Source organism: Aplidium turbinatum, chromosome 4, assembly GCF_918807975.1.
Source record: "Aplidium turbinatum chromosome 4, kaAplTurb1.1, whole genome shotgun sequence".
Classification (NCBI taxonomy): domain Eukaryota; kingdom Metazoa; phylum Chordata; class Ascidiacea; order Aplousobranchia; family Polyclinidae; genus Aplidium; species Aplidium turbinatum.
Window position 1 is genome coordinate 40702559 of NC_137475.1, and position 17866 is coordinate 40720424.

General features: G+C 39.5%; 2 protein-coding genes across 3 annotated transcripts; both read right to left on the minus strand.

The window, feature by feature from the left end:
- Positions 1-8726: 8726 nt before the first annotated feature.
- Positions 8727-9167, minus strand: LOC145769169 (uncharacterized protein F54H12.2-like). Its single transcript, XM_082580760.1, has one exon. It carries the CDS (start codon positions 9165-9167, stop codon positions 8727-8729), a length of 441 nt encoding a protein of 146 aa, XP_082436886.1.
- A 5991-nt stretch (positions 9168-15158) lies between these two features.
- On the minus strand, positions 15159-17604 carry LOC145769697 (uncharacterized). 2 transcript variants are annotated; one of them, XM_082581375.1, is made up of 4 exons: positions 17439-17604; positions 16633-16822; positions 16289-16407; positions 15159-15275 (listed from the first exon to the last, which is right to left on the minus strand). In XM_082581375.1, exons 1-3 carry the CDS (start codon positions 17466-17468, stop codon positions 16295-16297), a joined length of 333 nt encoding a protein of 110 aa, XP_082437501.1. In that variant the 5' UTR covers positions 17469-17604; the 3' UTR covers positions 15159-15275; positions 16289-16294. The 2 variants fall into 2 exon arrangements, with proteins under 2 accessions (XP_082437501.1, XP_082437502.1); XM_082581376.1 differs by having other exon boundaries at positions 16633-16818; positions 17435-17604.
- Between the last annotated feature and the right edge of the window lie 262 nt (positions 17605-17866).

Sequence of the window (17866 nt, forward strand, 5' to 3'; positions counted from 1 at the left end):
GTAAATTTTGATGCTGTGGCTATCTAGTCTAAGGACAATTTTGTGTTTTTACTCGACTTAAAATTCTAGATAACATTTTCACACAATATGCAAATACAGTATCCTATGTATATTTTTTTACATGTTTAGTTGATTTCAGCAACATGGTCCTGTGTTTTGCCATGTTCGACAGTTAGCGACTACCTGGTCTAGCTCCTTGAAGAAGTCAGTCGTGTCTGATTGACGAAACGTCGGAATAAAAGCAGATTGTCACTTTATACATCGTGTGATAGTTTAGCTTAATTTACACCAGTAGAACGCATCATGTTATTTAACTAAATGCCCGATGAACAGCCTCATTCAATTTTCAACAGCAGCCTATACTTCGCAGTTGGCCCATTTCTGTTTTTCAAGCAAGTGTGTCTAGCTGAGTTCATCATTCCATCAGTTCATCCTCATTGAGGGAATGATGAGCTCAGCTCGATACTCTGAATTGATAACACGAACCTTAACTCATGACATGCAAAGGGCATTTCCTGAAGGTGGGGGAGGTATGTCAGCAAGATTTTGCTCCATGCCATACATCCAAGCAACTGAAGAGGGTTTTTCATCAACTTAAGATAAACGTTCTAGACTGGCCTGGAAACTCTCCTGACCTCAACCCAATAGAAAACCTTTGGTCAATTTTGAAATCTTGTTTGCAAAAACTCGATTGCACTACAAAAACCAAACTCATATAGGCCATTATTCAAGTATGGTATAGACACCCAGAAATGCAAAAAAAACTGCAAAAAGCTTGTTGAATCGATGCCAAAGCGTGTGAAAGAGGTGCTGAAGAATCAAGGTGGTCACACAAGTTATTAACACCGGGTTTCAAGATGTATTGTGTAAAATAAATAATCAAAACTTTGAATAACTGAAATTGTATGCTTTTTCCTGCTTGAGTCAATTAAGATGGACTCGACTGTATTGTAGGCTACTAGCAGTAAGCTACTTCTCCCCAGGAACCCCATTATTGACTTGCATAGGTGATTATTGAGTTGGGGAGTATTGTCGAGACGGTGCACGGCGGCTCCTGCGTACGCCACATAACATTGTCATAAGAAGCACCACCTCAAACGTACGGAAATCTCCAAGTGAAAGCACAATAAAAAATTAGAAGCCACATTTGAAACATATTAGAAATACCAGTTGTCAACAGTGTAATTTCGGTAAAAATCAATAAACCAATTTTTGTCCTTGGTGATGCATAAATGCACTTTGCATTTTTCGCATTAAAACACAGGGGTTGCCTTACAATTGGGGTACTTGCATCTTCCTCTTGTCATCACTACTGGAAAGTGATGGTACCCATCAGTTCGGATTTCAATAGGAGGTATTGCTTTGGTAGCAGCACCTAATTTCTTTTTTTTATGAATTGTGAAGTCGTTGTCTGTGATGGCCGCTCCCTTTTGCGAGGTGTCGTAGGTTTTCTTTCAAGAAGCAGAGCTTCAGCAATAGAAAGATAAATTCTTAAAGCATCATTGTTTTCTCAGAACCACTGACTGCAAAAGAGTCCTTTCTATACAACAGCCAGCAGTCTATTATAGTTAGATCTAAAAAATGATTTATGGTAATACTTTTTGATTCGATATAGAGCCATGAGAGAGTTCATGAGATCAACGCCTCCCATACCGTTTTAGAACATTTTTCTTTTTTGTCAAACCGTTTGTACTCTCCCGTTGGTTGAGCAGTAGCAAAGGTGGACAATAAAGTGACAAATCTGTTGCCTATCCATTTACCGCACGCACTTCCGTGCCATCAACCACAACTTTCTTTTCATCATGAGCACCCCTTTTTGTCACCGGAAAATGTGATCCCTGGTAGCCGATTAACTGCCACAGTCCCTAAACAGTGTATATTTGATTTTTCCAGATGGGTTACAAGAGGAATATATGTAAACCATCTGTCAAAGTACAGTAAAGCAAATGGTCAAGACCCCTTGAAACAGATCTGCATAAATTTATTACCACATTGGAGCTGGCTCCAAAGTCTGGCTGATCAGGCAATGGTTCGATTTTTCCTGAATACACAAAGAAATAGACAGACAATCGATAACAACTTAATAACATTGAATTGCATAATTCAAAATTAATACAGAAATTAATACAATGTTATTAAGTTGTTATCGATTGTCTGTCCATGGTTTCTAAAAAGTACCTCTCTACCAAAGCTATACACAAAGAAATCGTGTACAAATCCAAATTTTCGACTATATACAGTAGCTACCAAAGCTGTTTTGCAGGATGTTGTTCCTCTTGGACGTATGATTGCTTGTTAGGTCAGGTGGTTAATATCTTTATCAATGCTTGAAAAACAGAAATGGGCCAACTGCGAAGTATAGGCTGCTGTTGAAAATTGAATGAGGCTGTTCATAGGGCATTTAGTTAAATAACATGATGCGTTCTGCTGGTGTAAATTAAGCTAAACTATCACACGATGTATAAAGTGACAATCTGCTTTTATTCCGACGTTTCGTCAATCAGACACGACTGACTTCTTCAAGGAGCTAGACCAGGTAGTCGCTAACTGTCGAACATGGCAAAACACAGGACCATGTTGCTGAAATCAACTAAACATGTAAAAAAATATACATAGGATACTGTATTTGCATATTGTGTGAAAATGTTATCTAGAATTTTAAGTCGAGTAAAAACACAAGTAGTAAGTAGTACCCCATCTCGGACCCCCATATACCATGCTGTGACGTCAAAAAGGAACAAACCATAAAACCACTCATGTATGACAATGAATTGTTGTTTGTTTATGTGATGATGCTAAGGTGTTGACGTCATAAAAGGTGTTGAAGCGGAACAGTCCCACTTTTAGTGTAAATTTACCATCCAAAATTCAAATGTATAAAGAATAAACAAAGAAATGTGAGTATGATTGTATAAAGAATAAACAAAGAAATGTGAGTGTGATGCAAGCTTCAGGGTTGCCAGATGTATGGTAAATAAGTCTCCAGGGTTGCCAGATCACTTTTTGTGTAAATTTACCGGCCAAAACAAAATTCAAATGTATAAAGAATAAACAAAGAAATGTGAGTTCTGCAGGGTTGCCAGATGTATAGTAAATAAATCTCCAGGGTTGCCAGATGTATGGTAAACATATTCCATATGAGTGTTCAAGTGTGACAAGAATCACTCATGTGTGACAATGAATTGTTGTTTGTTTCTATTTTGACGCTCCAGGGTTGCCAGATGTATGGTAAACATGTTCCACATGAGTGTGCAAGTGTGACAAGAACCACTTATGTGCGACAATGAATTGTTGTTTGTTTCCTGCAGGGTTGCCAGAAGTATGGTAAATAAATCTCCAGGGTTGCCAGATCACTTTTTGTGTAAATTTGTATAAATTTACCTTTTGTATAAACGTGAGTTCTGCAGGGTTGCCAGATGTATAGTAAATAAATCTCCAGGATTGCCAGATGTATGGTAAACATATTCCATATGAGTGTTCAAGTGTGACAAGAATCACTCATGTGTGACAATGAATTGTTGTTTGTTTCTATGATGACGCTCCAGGGTTGCCAGATGTATGGTAAACATGTTCCAAATGAGTGTTCAAGTGTGACAAGAACCACTCATGTGTGACAATGAATTGTTGTTTGTTTCTATGATGACGTCAAGGTGTTCAAGCTCCAGGGTTGCCAGAAGTCCCACTTTTTGTGCAAAGTCACCCGTCAAACTTCAAATGTATAAAGAATAAACAAAGAAATTAAATTTCAAATGTATAAAGAATAAACAAAGAAATTAGATTAGAACACCGGACGATCAGTCTCAACGCACATTATTTGGTGGTGTTTAAAAACCCTAAAGACAACTCTCAGATACTTCATTTGGCAAAGCTAGCTTATCCGAGGCAAACGGGTGTTCTTCAAGAAGCTTTCGCAGACGTAACATCTAAGCCTTTCGGTGATTAACTGTTGGATTTTAAACAAAGCACTCTGGAAAAATTTCGATTGTGCACTGACATCTTTCCAGGAGAAACCAATTTTGTATACATCCCCATTCCTTGATGATGACTGCCCGTTTACAACGACACATCGACACACTCAAACTTCTTTCCAAGGCAAATCCTAATGTTGCTAAAGGGGTTATAAAGTCAGCAGATAACGAATTGATTAAGTGTGTTTGTGATTGCTGCTACAACGTGTTGAAGGGCAACGTCCCAATCTCTTCAAAGCAAAAGGCAAATCTGCTTAAATACAAGAAACCTTTGCGTGAGCTGGCCAAAAAGAAGACCAGTCTTACTAAAAAACGACAGATTATTCAACACGGAGGCTTTCTGGGAGCTCTCCTATCCGCCGTTGTTCCTGCGATCGCTGGGTTGATCGGCACTTTGGCTTCAAAATAACAAGATGAAGAGTGTCAAAAAGATGAGCCTTGTAGAACCACGCCTTCTAGAATCGATGCGAGAAAAGAACATGCAAAAACCTCCTTTGCTGAACGCGATGAGTGAGTTGGACTCCAAAATGAATGACATTCTTTCTCGTTCTGATCTGACCACGAGTGAAAAAGTGAAACTCTACGATCAAATCTTGCAGCAGTACATTGTTTATCGTGAAAAATATGTCAACACTCCAACCAAGATTGTTCTTGAAGAGAAAGGACATTTTACTGAGGATGACATATTGGCAGGAGTTGCAAAAACCTACCTCGGAAAAAGTCGTGGTCTTGTGGACGTTATCAAAAACAATTCTTCTCTCGGTTGGAACAAATCAGGCGAACTCACGATTCATGGACAGGCGATTCCTAACTTTAATATAAAACATTTGATTTCGGCTGTCGTTCATAAATCCAAAAACTTTCAACCGACCGGTTTGAAAGAGTTTCAAGAAGAGTTGGGTGAAACTCGCGCTTTTCCTAGTCTCAAAAAGAAGATAACATGGCGCCAGCAAAATTAATTTTACTTTGACGCCGGGAATCCTGAAAGCTTCGGTGGAGAGGAAAGGCTACATAGGGTGATCAAGAAACCTGTAAAATCGTGGCTCGGCTCTCAAGATGCTTACACACTCCATAAACCGATTCGCATACGCTTTCCATGTCGTCGTGTGGTGATCGGTGGCATCGCAGAACAATTTCAAACAGATTTGATCACGACATCTACAAGGTAGAAGCGATTCTAGGGAGGAGAAAAAAGAATCGAAAGAATCAGATCCTTGTAAAGTGGCTCGGTTACTCGGACAGGTTCAATTGCTGGATTGACGAAGCGAGTGTTGTACGTTATGGCTGAGTGGAAAATGTGTGGAAAAAACGTTCCCAGAAGTGAAATAGTCTATTTTTTCAAATGGTTGTCATTTTGATTGTGATATCATTCAGTTTCTACAATCTGAGTTTAGAAGAGGACACGCACAAACTTTGGATCGTGTTGCTTTCCAATTGTTTAGGGTTGGTTATGCCCCAACCCAAAATAAAATATCCAAAGAAAAATGTTTTACCTAACCCTGCCGAGTAACAGTTCCATGAAATTTTTCCCCTCCAACACCTTGACGGATTATGTGGTCAGACTACCAAATGAGATCAACTTGGAAGGAGATTGGGAGGTTGGTATCGCCGAAATCCAATATCCACACTCCTGGAGGAACATCATCAACTCGGTCAATAATTGGTTGCACTATGTAGACGGTGTAATTGACACTGTCGTGGCCTTGGATTCTGGTCACTACCCTAATCCTCAAGCAATCCTTCAATACTTGGAAATGAAATTAAAGCGCACAATTGGAACGCAATTGTCATTACACATGTATTACAATCCTTACACAAGGCTTATCAATTTGTTGGTCACAAGCGGCGCCCACATCACGATGGGTGAAGGACTTGCTGAATTGTTGGGGTTTCATAGAAAGCGTTTTAAAAGCGGTGAATATGAAGCAAGGCGTCACGTAGATATCCATCAAGGTTTTTATGCCATGTACTTGTATTGTGATGTGGTAGAACCCAGGGTGGTTGGCGACACTTTAGCTCCTTTGCTGGGTATAGTTCCTGTGGAAGGAAAAGATGGTGATTACATTTACCGAAGAAATGAGAAAGTGCATTATCACCCCGTTCAACTGAAAAACTTCGACACGGTACATATATCGCTGCGAGATGATCAGGGCAAGCCAGTTCAATTTGAGACGGGAAAAGTAGTGGTCACGCTTCACTTTTGGAAAAGACGTCTTCATCAACTATAATGCCTCACAAGCCCGTGTTCTGTTGCAACGCAAGAGTCTACGAAAACTACTACGTCTCCCAGGTAGGTCACGGTACACCAGGCTTTTTTTCCGGTGCTCAATATCAAAACGGTTATGGTTTGGGGAGTATATTTTCTAGCCTTGGAAAAGCGATCTTGCCTTTGATCAAGTCTGGAGCAAAGACGGTTGGAAAAGAAGTTCTCAGGTCAGGTGCACATTTTGCTTCGGATGTGTTATCTGGAAAAAGCGCGAAAGAAGCGGCTTTACAAAGATCGAAGCAGGCTGGTGTCAATTTATTGAAACGCGTCGCGGCCCCGGTCCATCGAACCCCACCACGCGAGACCTTTTTCTCATCTCCACCTGTCAAAAGGCGAAAGAAAATAAAACAATCCAACAGTTTGTAAAAACGTAGACGGAAAGCGGTCGTATCAAAAGACATTTTCGATGGCTAGCTTGATTCATGAAAAGTCTTGTGAAGGGTTGAAAACCGAGCTGGATTTGTTTGCTGTTCCACCTACCCAAACCAGTTTGGAAAGTGGACATTATGTGGAACATCGCCCGCAATCTACTCTCACCGACAGCGGTCCTGTCGAGTTTTTGATTGTCGAGGAAGGTGACTACTACATCGATTTGGCCAACACCTTACTCTACGTTCGTGCTAAAGTGGTCAAAAACGATGGCACAGATTTAGCCGAAAACGATGCCGTTGCTCCGGTTTGCAATTGGTTGCACAGTCTGTGGTCACAGATCAACTTAAGCCTAAACAACACCCAGGTTTCTCAATCGAATCACACGTATCCCTACAGAGCTTACTTGGAGACTCTCCTCAGTTTCGGAGGACCTGCAAAATCTTCACAGCTCTCTGCAAACTTATGGTACAAGGACTCCAAGGATAAGTTTGATACGCTCGCTGTTGCAAATGCAGGCTTCAATCGACGCAAGGCGTTGACGCAAGAAATTCGATCGGTGGACATGATAGGAAAATTGCATCTGGATATGACCTTTCAGAATCGATATTTACTCAACGGAGTCGAGATGAAGCTCAAATTGACTAGAGCCTCCGACGCGTTTTGTCTCATGGGGGCAGGAAAGGTTAAGCTGCAAGAAGTGGCTTTATTCTGTAAAAAGGTCAAACCCAGTGACCCTGTAAGAGTCGCCCACATCAAAGCGCTCCAGTCTGGAACAGCCAAGTATCCAATCCGCCGTGTATATGACAGTCAAGTAAGGGCGACTCTAAACTCATCTTCGTCAATTTCTGCCCGTACCAAGTTGACGCGTTGCTGATGAGAGCAGTCATGGTCTATTTCTGCTGTGTCCAGTATGCGACAGTCAAGTAAGGGCGACTCTACAACCTTGACGATAGTGAACAATTTTTGGCACTCTTCGCACTGCTCAGGTCAAACAAGTCAAAACACTGCAGCGGTCTCAGGTCAAACAATGTAACGCTTCTGACAAGCCCCCAAGCAAACGTCGCCGCAACATTGAGATCTTTTTTTTTTTTTTTTTTTTTCGAAATTTAATTTCTTCGAAATGAAATTTCGAAAAGAAACTTGTTTCTTTTCACCTGCATCATTTTAGCTTTTTGTGCTTTGCGATAAAATAAAATTGCTAACTTGTATTTTTTTTTATCTTTTTTATTGAACAAATTTCAAAAAGAAACTTGTTTCTTTTCACCTGCATCATTTTAGCTTTTTGTGCTTTGCGATAAAATAAAATTGCTAACTTGTATTTTTTTTCTTTTTTATTGAACAAATTTCGAAAAGAAACTTGTTTCTTTTCACCTGCATCATTTTAGCTTTTTGTGCTTTGCAATAAAATAAAATTGACAACTTGTATTTTTTTTTATTTTTTTATTAGGCAACAACAGCAATATAATTTTAAGTGCAAAGGTAGAATTAAAAATAAAAATAAAAAAAATAAAAAATGCATTGAAAGGTGGAGCAGGAAGACTTTTTTTTCTAACTTTATGTTGAAACAAAAAACAAACAAACATGAAATTGATGTAAAAATGCAACAATTGTGTAATAGACACAAATACATAATAAAAAACAAAAAACTAAACAAATGTACAAATTAAATTTTTATTCTATAATGCTGGCGTACAAAGTCTTCAATAGCACGATCGTTTGCATTGAGATCAGAATGAAAATTTGAGACAATCTCTTTCATGGATACACCGCGACAGCGTTTTAAATAGAAAATACATGCAATAGTGACCACAGACAAGCGACAAAGGTCCTTGAATTGTGGTGTGGTTCCAAATCCAATCAATCGAGTGGAGATGCATGAAGTCGATAAATTCACGCTGGTAGGGTCGGATACCAAAAGAATCGAAAAATTCGCCTTGCTCGTGACCATTCAAATAAACAGCAACCTAATGTTCACCCGGTTGATCGCTTTCGTTGGTGTTGATGACAAAGGCAGCAGGGGGACCATACGTCTTGGGGCAACATGTCTCTCGCGTACACACCCTTGAAAACACGCTTTAGACAAGAGTCGTTGAATAAAATCCTCGAAATCTGGTCCGAGTTTATGCCGAATAGTCGAATATGACACTTTTGTTGCGATCAATTTCTAGAAGATTGTCGTGCTCTGCATAGACAATGACGTTGATAGTTTGCTGTAAGGCTGTCGCAAAGTGAATTTCCAATCGTAAGTTTCCGTGCTTTATTAATTCGAAATGACTCGCCCCCGAACCAAGGTCCGGTGTCAAATCAAATGCAAACAGGGTATATCTGCCTGGATATTCCGCTCTGGAGATATCATTGCCTTCGTCTGCGTAATATTGATTTGTTCCTGTAAATAGAGAGAGGTAGCTGCGTATATATTTTCCATTTCCAAAGTCAGGTTGGTATGGTTTGGAAGGAATCTGCTTTCCGTCACGATATAAAGCCAAAAAATTGACAGAGTTGTGTTTGAAATCAAACGGATTTCTGGCCGACAAACCGTTGAAAGAAGCATTGTCCACCATGCCGATCACCACCCTTCTTGGTAACTGACCGAGAAAGAGATTTTCTTTGGTGACGGTGAGATTGCCTCTTGGCACGTTAAAAGCTTTTGTTTCTACACGGCGGATTGGATACTTGGCTGTTCCAGACTGGAGCGCTTTGATGTGGGCGACACTTACAGGGTCACTGGGTTTGACCTTTCTACAGAATAAAGCCACTTCTTGCAGCTTGACCTTTCCTGCCCCATGAGACAAAACGCGTCGGAGGCTCTAGTCAATTTGAGCTTCATCTCGACTCCGTTGAGTAAATATCGATTCTGAAAGGTCATATCCAGATGCAATTTTCCTATCATGTCCACCGATCGAATTTCTTGCGTCAACGCCTTGCGTCGATTGAAGCCTGCATTTGCAACAGCGAGCGTATCAAACTTATCCTTGGAGTCCTTGTACCATAAGTTTGCAGAGAGCTGTGAAGATTTTGCAGGTCCTCCGAAACTGAGGAGAGTCTCCAAGTAAGCTCTGTAGGGATACGTGTGATTCGATTGAGAAACCTGGGTGTTGTTTAGGCTTAAGTTGATCTGTGACCACAGACTGTGCAACCAATTGCAAACCGGAGCAACGGCATCGTTTTCGGCTAAATCTGTGCCATCGTTTTTGACCACTTTAGCACGAACGTAGAGTAAGGTGTTGGCCAAATCGATGTAGTAGTCACCTTCCTCGACAATCAAAAACTCGACAGGACCGCTGTCGGTGAGAGTAGATTGCGGGCGATGTTCCACATAATGTCCACTTTCCAAACTGGTTTGGGTAGGTGGAACAGCAAACAAATCCAGCTCGGTTTTCAACCCTTCACAAGACTTTTCATGAATCAAGCTAGCCATCGAAAATGTCTTTTGATACGACCGCTTTCCGTCTACGTTTTTACAAACTGTTGGATTGTTTTATTTTCTTTCGCCTTTTGACAGGTGGAGATGAGAAAAAGGTCTCGCGTGGTGGGGTTCGATGGACCGGGGCCGCGACGCGTTTCAATAAATTGACACCAGCCTGCTTCGATCTTTGTAAAGCCGCTTCTTTCGCGCTTTTTCCAGATAACACATCCGAAGCAAAATGTGCACCTGACCTGAGAACTTCTTTTCCAACCGTCTTTGCTCCAGACTTGATCAAAGGCAAGATCGCTTTTCCAAGGCTAGAAAATATACTCCCCAAACCATAACCGTTTTGATATTGAGCACCGGAAAAAAAGCCTGGTGTACCGTGACCTACCTGGGAGACGTAGTAGTTTTCGTAGACTCTTGCGTTGCAACAGAACACGGGCTTGTGAGGCATTATAGTTGATGAAGACGTCTTTTCCAAAAGTGAAGCGTGACCACTACTTTTCCCGTCTCAAATTGAACTGGCTTGCCCTGATCATCTCGCAGCGATATATGTACCGTGTCGAAGTTTTTCAGTTGAACGGGGTGATAATGCACTTTCTCATTTCTTCGGTAAATGTAATCACCATCTTTTCCTTCCACAGGAACTATACCCAGCAAAGGAGCTAAAGTGTCGCCAACCACCCTGGGTTCTACCACATCACAATACAAGTACATGGCATAAAAACCTTGATGGATATCTACGTGACGCCTTGCTTCATATTCACCGCTTTTAAAACGCTTTCTATGAAACCCCAACAATTCAGCAAGTCCTTCACCCATCGTGATGTGGGCGCCGCTTGTGACCAACAAATTGATAAGCCTTGTGTAAGGATTGTAATACATGTGTAATGACAATTGCGTTCCAATTGTGCGCTTTAATTTCATTTCCAAGTATTGAAGGATTGCTTGAGGATTAGGGTAGTGACCAGAATCCAAGGCCACGACAGTGTCAATTACACCGTCTACATAGTGCAACCAATTATTGACCGAGTTGATGATGTTCCTCCAGGAGTGTGGATATTGGATTTCGGCGATACCAACCTCCCAATCTCCTTCCAAGTTGATCTCATTTGGTAGTCTGACCACAGTCTCTATAATACTAGTCTGGAAACTCAATGGCGTTGCTAGGCAAGGCTGTGTCTTTGCATTTGAGACAGCGCCTCAAGTGTTGGTAGGGTACTTTTGCAAGTCGTAGCCAAACGTCTAGGCACTAGGTAGGCTTAGCCGAGTAATGTCAACTGCAGGTTGTTTTAACTTTTAGTAGGCTAAATTCTTATTTGCAGATTACCGCTAAATAGGCCTAGGCTATTTTTTCTTATTACCAGATTATCCTTCTAAGTTAGTCTTAAGTTTTTAATATGGAGACTGTGGTCAAATTACAGAATCTGCTTGGAAGGTAGGCTATGCAAATACAGGCATATTGCCAACTATCGACGGTGAAACTGCATGATATTGTGGTTGCAGACTGTTTTTAACTAATGTAGAATGTTTAGGATGTTAGTTACAGTTAATATCTAGCATGACTACAAGTAGTTAAATTTAAAATATGATGTGAGTTTTCAAATTGCTAAGGAATTGATTACTTTATAGTTTGAAGTAGTGGTCTTTAAAGTTCATAAGTTTCAATGTACCAAGTATATATATACAGCAGCTTAATAATTAAAGGGTTTATAATTACTAAATATTTGTGGAAGCTTTAAGCTGAAGTAGGCTTGAAATTAGTACCGTAATTGGCAGATGCTACTTAGCCAGCATCATTTCCAAAAACATTGATTGATCAACTAATTCAGTTGACACTTATTTTAAAAAAGTGCATAAAGTTGTTTTATTTAGTGATAGGCCTACAACAAAAAGTTGATATGTTTCAATCTGTGGCACTCAAAATAGTCACTCCCAAAAATAATTTGTAAACAAAGAGCATTAGCAAGATAATTTTAAGTACGGTACTGGTAAGTATGCAGGTTCAGTAATTTAAAGCGACAAAGTCACAAAGGTTAAAAGTTCTGAGATTTAACTTGTATATATAGCATATACCGGTATAGCAGCGTTTCTCAACCTGGGGGTCGCGACGGTCATTTGAATGTGAATTTCTCTTTCAATTGGCGTGATGATTTCTTTGTTGTAGTTAGCATAGATGATTTATCTGATGTTGAACTGTTGATGCTAATGTTACGTGCTTTGTTAGTGGACACATTGGACGTAGTGTATCTCACCGAAAAAAGTGCTCGGCTTGCAAAGAATTGCTTGTGCAAGATTATAAATGTACATAAAATCCAAGACTGTGTACCAGAGGAATATGCCCAGTTGTTTGAGTTAGCTGATCGTGTAGGTTTGTCTGCTCCTACAGATGCTTGACTGCACTACATGATTTTCTATATGTTTGTGTAGAGATCCTACCCCAATCAAGGAACTTCAAACATCCTCCGAAACCAGGCAACAATGAGCGACGTGGCAGTCGTGATACCCCCCTTTCAAGGGTTAATATGCTTGCCCATGGCAGCAGGGGACCTGGAGCCACCGGAAACACATAGGCCTAACAATGTTGGCGTTGCAGCGGTATTCATTATCTTTGTTTAATTTTCCAAAAAAATGAATATATACAGTCTTATATTATTGGCGATTCCATGTAGTCTTATGATTTTAAATGTTATAGTGAAATGTTCATAATACTAAAGTTACGTTTTATTAGTGTTTGCATATTTTTTCTCACCATATACTCAATTGGAAGTGGCTATTTTTCCACACTTAACGCCGTGGTTACAAGCAGGTGTTGCCAGAGTTAGGATTAAAGTTAAGAAGGGTCAAGGTAAGGGTTAGAGTTAGGAATAAGATTAGCGTTTTCATCTTTTCCCAAGACTAAAAAAAATTACATAATTCAGGCTTTTGTTTTCAAGAGCTTTAAACTTTTCTCAAATTAGACCAGAATTCCTTATCTGGCAACACTATTGAGGTAATTATTACACTATATAGTGTAAATGTCGCCACAGCTTTTGTAGTGGCAAAAAATATGACTCCTCATACGTATACAGCACTTAAGTTCAGTTTTTTTTTATTTCTGACCATCACAGTGAAAACAATACACATCAACATAGTAAGGTTCTAGAAAAGTTCTTTAAAAGCGCCTTCGTAGAGGGTTTCTGTATGGGTTGCTGTATACCTTGCACAGTCCAAGTCCGGCAATAAGCTTTTTTCACAATAGTCATATGCATTAGGCAGATTAAGGTTGTTAATTTCATTGCGCGCAATATGTCGGTGTAATACCCCACTTTTCGAAGGGAATATTCCCCGTCATATGCAAATTTCCACCTTCCAAATCTTCATTCAACTGTAAAATACAAATAAATTCAGTAATGCATCATCTTCATGAAGTGCCATTAATCTCTCCGAACTTGGGTGACCATTTGATGCCATAGTTCTTTAGCATACCAGTAATGTAATGCATATGTTTTGTGTAAAATAAGTCACGTTCAATTGCTATATATAGTAGGCAAAATTGGCACCCAAAGAAAAACGTTCATTACCGGTACCTCAAAATGTAAATATAGCTACGGAATTATTGAATTAATGCACTTCTAAAGTAGCACTGTCATCATAATGGTGTATATTGCATATTATGCTTTTGAAAGCTAACTTTTTCAACCTGCAATTATGTATTTCATTGGCTATATTTCCAAATTTGATATTGATAATATTATTATTACTATTTATTTGCATCAGACCAATCAGTCCATATTAATTACCATACATGCAAAAAGACAAAAACAAAAAATACAAGAATAATCACAATAACCCAGTTAACAGATAATGCTGTTCCGGAGAATTGTTAACGAGTAAGCTGCAAAAATATTAAGTGTAGTTTAACATACCTTATCAAAAAATATTGTACGATAAGTTCTTCTTCACTCATGTCTTGAAGAGCCTCCAAACATTGTGACAACATTTTAATGACTTTTTAAAACAATATAATAAAAAACCTTTCTGTACACTTATTGCTGTTTGTAATAAACATATACTGTATTTATGAACATTCTCTATTTGTATTAAGCATATAAATTGTTTTGTATATCATGAGTGGCCCACGAGTAACATGCTAAATGTGACATATCTGAAATATAGAAATACTGTATTTCATTTTGTATGAAGCTAGCTGTTTGCATTCAAAAGTAAGTACCGGTAACCAATATTTTAGCCCACCGGTGTTTAATTCAAACATAGTTATTTTGCTTACCGTCCCAGTAAACATTGATTGTTGGGGCAACATTGGCAAGAAGTTGGCCGCAACATTGGCAAGATGCAGACGCCAACATTGGCAAGATGTTTTATGCACCATTTGGATGCATCTGGCCAGCGTTGGCATCTGCATCTTGCCACCGTTGGCTTCTGCATCTTGCCAACATTGGATTATGCATCTTGCCAACGCTGGCTTCTGCATCTTGCCAACATTGGCTTCTGCATCTTGCCAACGGTGGCAAAATGTTTTATGCACCATTTGGATGCATCTTGCCAGCGTTGGTGTCTGCATCTTGCCAACGCTGGCTTCTGCATCTAGCCAACATTGGCTTCTGCATCTTACCAACGTTGGCAAAATGTTTTATGCACCATTTGGATGCATCTGGCCAGCGTTGGCGTATGCATCTTGCCACCGTTGGCGTCTGCATCTAGCCAACGACGACTTCTGCATCTAGCCAACGTTGGCTTCTGTATCTTGCCAACGTTGGCAAAATGTTTTATGCACCATTTTGCTTCATCTTGCCAACGTTGGCATCTGTATCTGGCCAACGTTGGCAAGATGGCTTGTGCACCATTTTGCTTCATCTGGCGCCTAAATTCTGGTTGACTTTTATGCACCATGATGCTGCTTCATCTGATCTATTGACTATTGTGATGCCCGCGCTTTGACCAAGGTTGGCCATGCGAAGCAAGCTGGTGCATAAAACATCTGAACAGCATTGGCATCTACATTTGCCAAACGTCTCTGTACTTAAACCTCGCTCATCACCAAAAGTTTATTGTTGAACCTAGCAAATCCTTGGGCGAAAGAACAGCAGCAACACGGATTTATAAGCAACACTTCCCCCTTTGTGACAAAGCAAAGTAACAGCCGAGCTTCGTATATTTTCACATTTATTAGAAACAAGCCACATCAAATCGTATTGATAGATGGAGATTCATTGCACATCAGCAGCTTTTTCTTGTGTATCTTTATCATTGTGAATTCCTGCGAATGAAACAAAAATATTTAATTCAAGAGGGCTGTTTGGCAACAGTGTAGGAATCATAGGCGTAGCCAGGGGGGCAAAAGGGGCCATGCCCCCCCAAATTTTCAAACTTTGGATTCCGAAGTTGAGCCCTTTGTTGAAAATGCAATAAAGTTTGTAGAAATTTATATCGTTTTCCAAGACATCTGGCTATTAACACCCCCAAGGACTTGTTTTACAGAAAGACAGAAAAACACAAGAAACAGAAATTACAGAAAGACACACAGAAAGACACCAATAAATTTTCCAAATCGTAAATCGCCTAAAATTTACGCGATTTACATTTCTTTGAACTAATTTGTGGAAGCAATTTCAGAATGGCTTACTCTGTTGGGCTTTTGTGTAGTTATTGAGTTTTTGTTTAGCTGTGTTTTTGGTGTTCTCTAATTTAGCCGCAGTTTTTGCCAGTTCGTGTGTAAGAGCTATCTTTAATAAGTTAATAGCTGTTTATCTGCTAATAAATTTCATAGAAATATTACCCTAAAAGTGTTTTCAGAAAGCGCTATAATCCATTATTTGAGTGTAATTTTTCAACAATTTTTCGGGGGAGCATGCCCCCGGACCCCCTTAGAATACGCGTGCCTTCGGCACGGTCTAACCCCGCTACCAGTTTTATTGCTTCAACCCACCAGGATACGCCACTGCACATCAAGTGGCGATGGCTTTAAATCAAACACTTTGTTGTTCTCTTCAATTCATCAAATATTTGGCCCCCCCAAAACATTTTTCTGGCTACGCCACTGTGTAGGATTTTGATCAGTTGTCGTTCAGGATACTACGAAGTTAATTGACAATCTGCAATATCAATGTAATATCCCTCTCTCCAACGTGCGTGACAAAAAACTTATCATTCGATTCTGCGCCACGCAGAGCAATAATCAAGTTCCAATACATTCTAATTGCGTGTACAGTAGTTATTCAACAACTAAAGCAACACATGCGCTGTTGTCTTTCAAACATATAACAAGCTCACCAAAAGTTAGTTTTTGCCGTTTTCAGCCACCTTGCCTGTCCTTCCAATTTCGAAATCACTCTGAAACTCTTCATCAATTTGCTGCACGGCAGCAGCTTTGTCGTGCGCCATCACCATGTCTAATCATGAAAGTAAAAAAAGAAGTGTTAAATCAGTATATAAATGCCGACATAGCCTACTAACCACCATGTTCGTTGTTCACATCAATGCGAATACACCACTAAAACATTTTCATACATTACTCAATACTCTTCACAATTACATCATACATTAATCAAAAGAACAAAATGGCATAGTTATGACATAATCATTTAGTCGTAGTAAAAACATTTATCCGTACTCACCAAGAACAACCTTTTTCAGATTCTTTTTTAAACAATCAAACGAGTGCTTAGACTTTACGACGTTTTTTTTTTTCCTTTCTTTTTTCTCGACATGCTTTGAACTGTGTTGTGTTCGATAATAATAGTTGGTAATAAGTCCACTGATACAATCGCTTGCATTTTTGCCAACAGCTTGACTTAAATTTGCTATCTGCAAAATGTAAATCGAATGTAATGACAGGGGTTTCATCCATCATATTAAAAAGCTTCAGCACTTGTTACAGAAATTTTCGACTGTTACAAATGACAGCCAACGTTTAAAGTTTATTTCGGGATTCCAGTCGTCTGTTTTGTTGCGTATGTAGGTCGCAGTGTAGGCTACTGTAGGCTATGTTGTCGAAATGGGCGCAAAATAAAACATGTTATTATTATTATTATTCAGTTGACGGCAATGAAAGCTACATTTGCAAATACTCTACAACCATCACAGACCTATCCACACGACATAAAAATACAAACACATTCAAGCAGTCAGGCAAACACTGCCGGAGTAGCAAAATCAAAGATTGAGCAGAACCCTACACATGTTGTGGGACATCACAAGCTCTGCTACTTTGCTGATATCTTCTTAGCACTCATCTAGAAGCACTGGCACTAAATTTATCACGAGAATATTTCATATGAAAGTTTTCCATTGGTCATTGAGTTTTATAACTTTCTCTAAATTGAGTTTTATAACTTTCTTTAAATTGTGTAAACGTAGCCTAGTGACAAAAACGACTTTACACAATTATTTCAGGTTCAATGAATAAAAGACATTCACTTACCAGGTTTTCATAAACATTGTCGTAAGTCATTCCTATAGTTTCATTTTGATCATTTCTAAAACTTCTTTCGGCCGTAATAGGCCTATCTCAATTGAATTCGATTTTTTATATTTTCGATGCAAGAAGCGAAAATTCCTCTTAGCGCTGTTCACATAAGCATTGTGCTTTCGGCTCTCCACGTAATTGTGTATTGAGCACAAACGCCATGCTTGAACAGTCGAAGTGAATCGAGTGACGTCATAATCCCTTTAGCAAAGGATTACGTCATGGCCTTTGTCTTCCTTCATAAAAAAACCAAGTTCTTCTGCTAAATTGCATCTCCTCACGTTGATATAACGCATCGCCGCATTCTAAAGCTTTGTTGCCTCTTTCACTTCAACGCGTCATATTGCCCAGTCAAAGTTTAAGTAGTGACGTCATAATGGAGT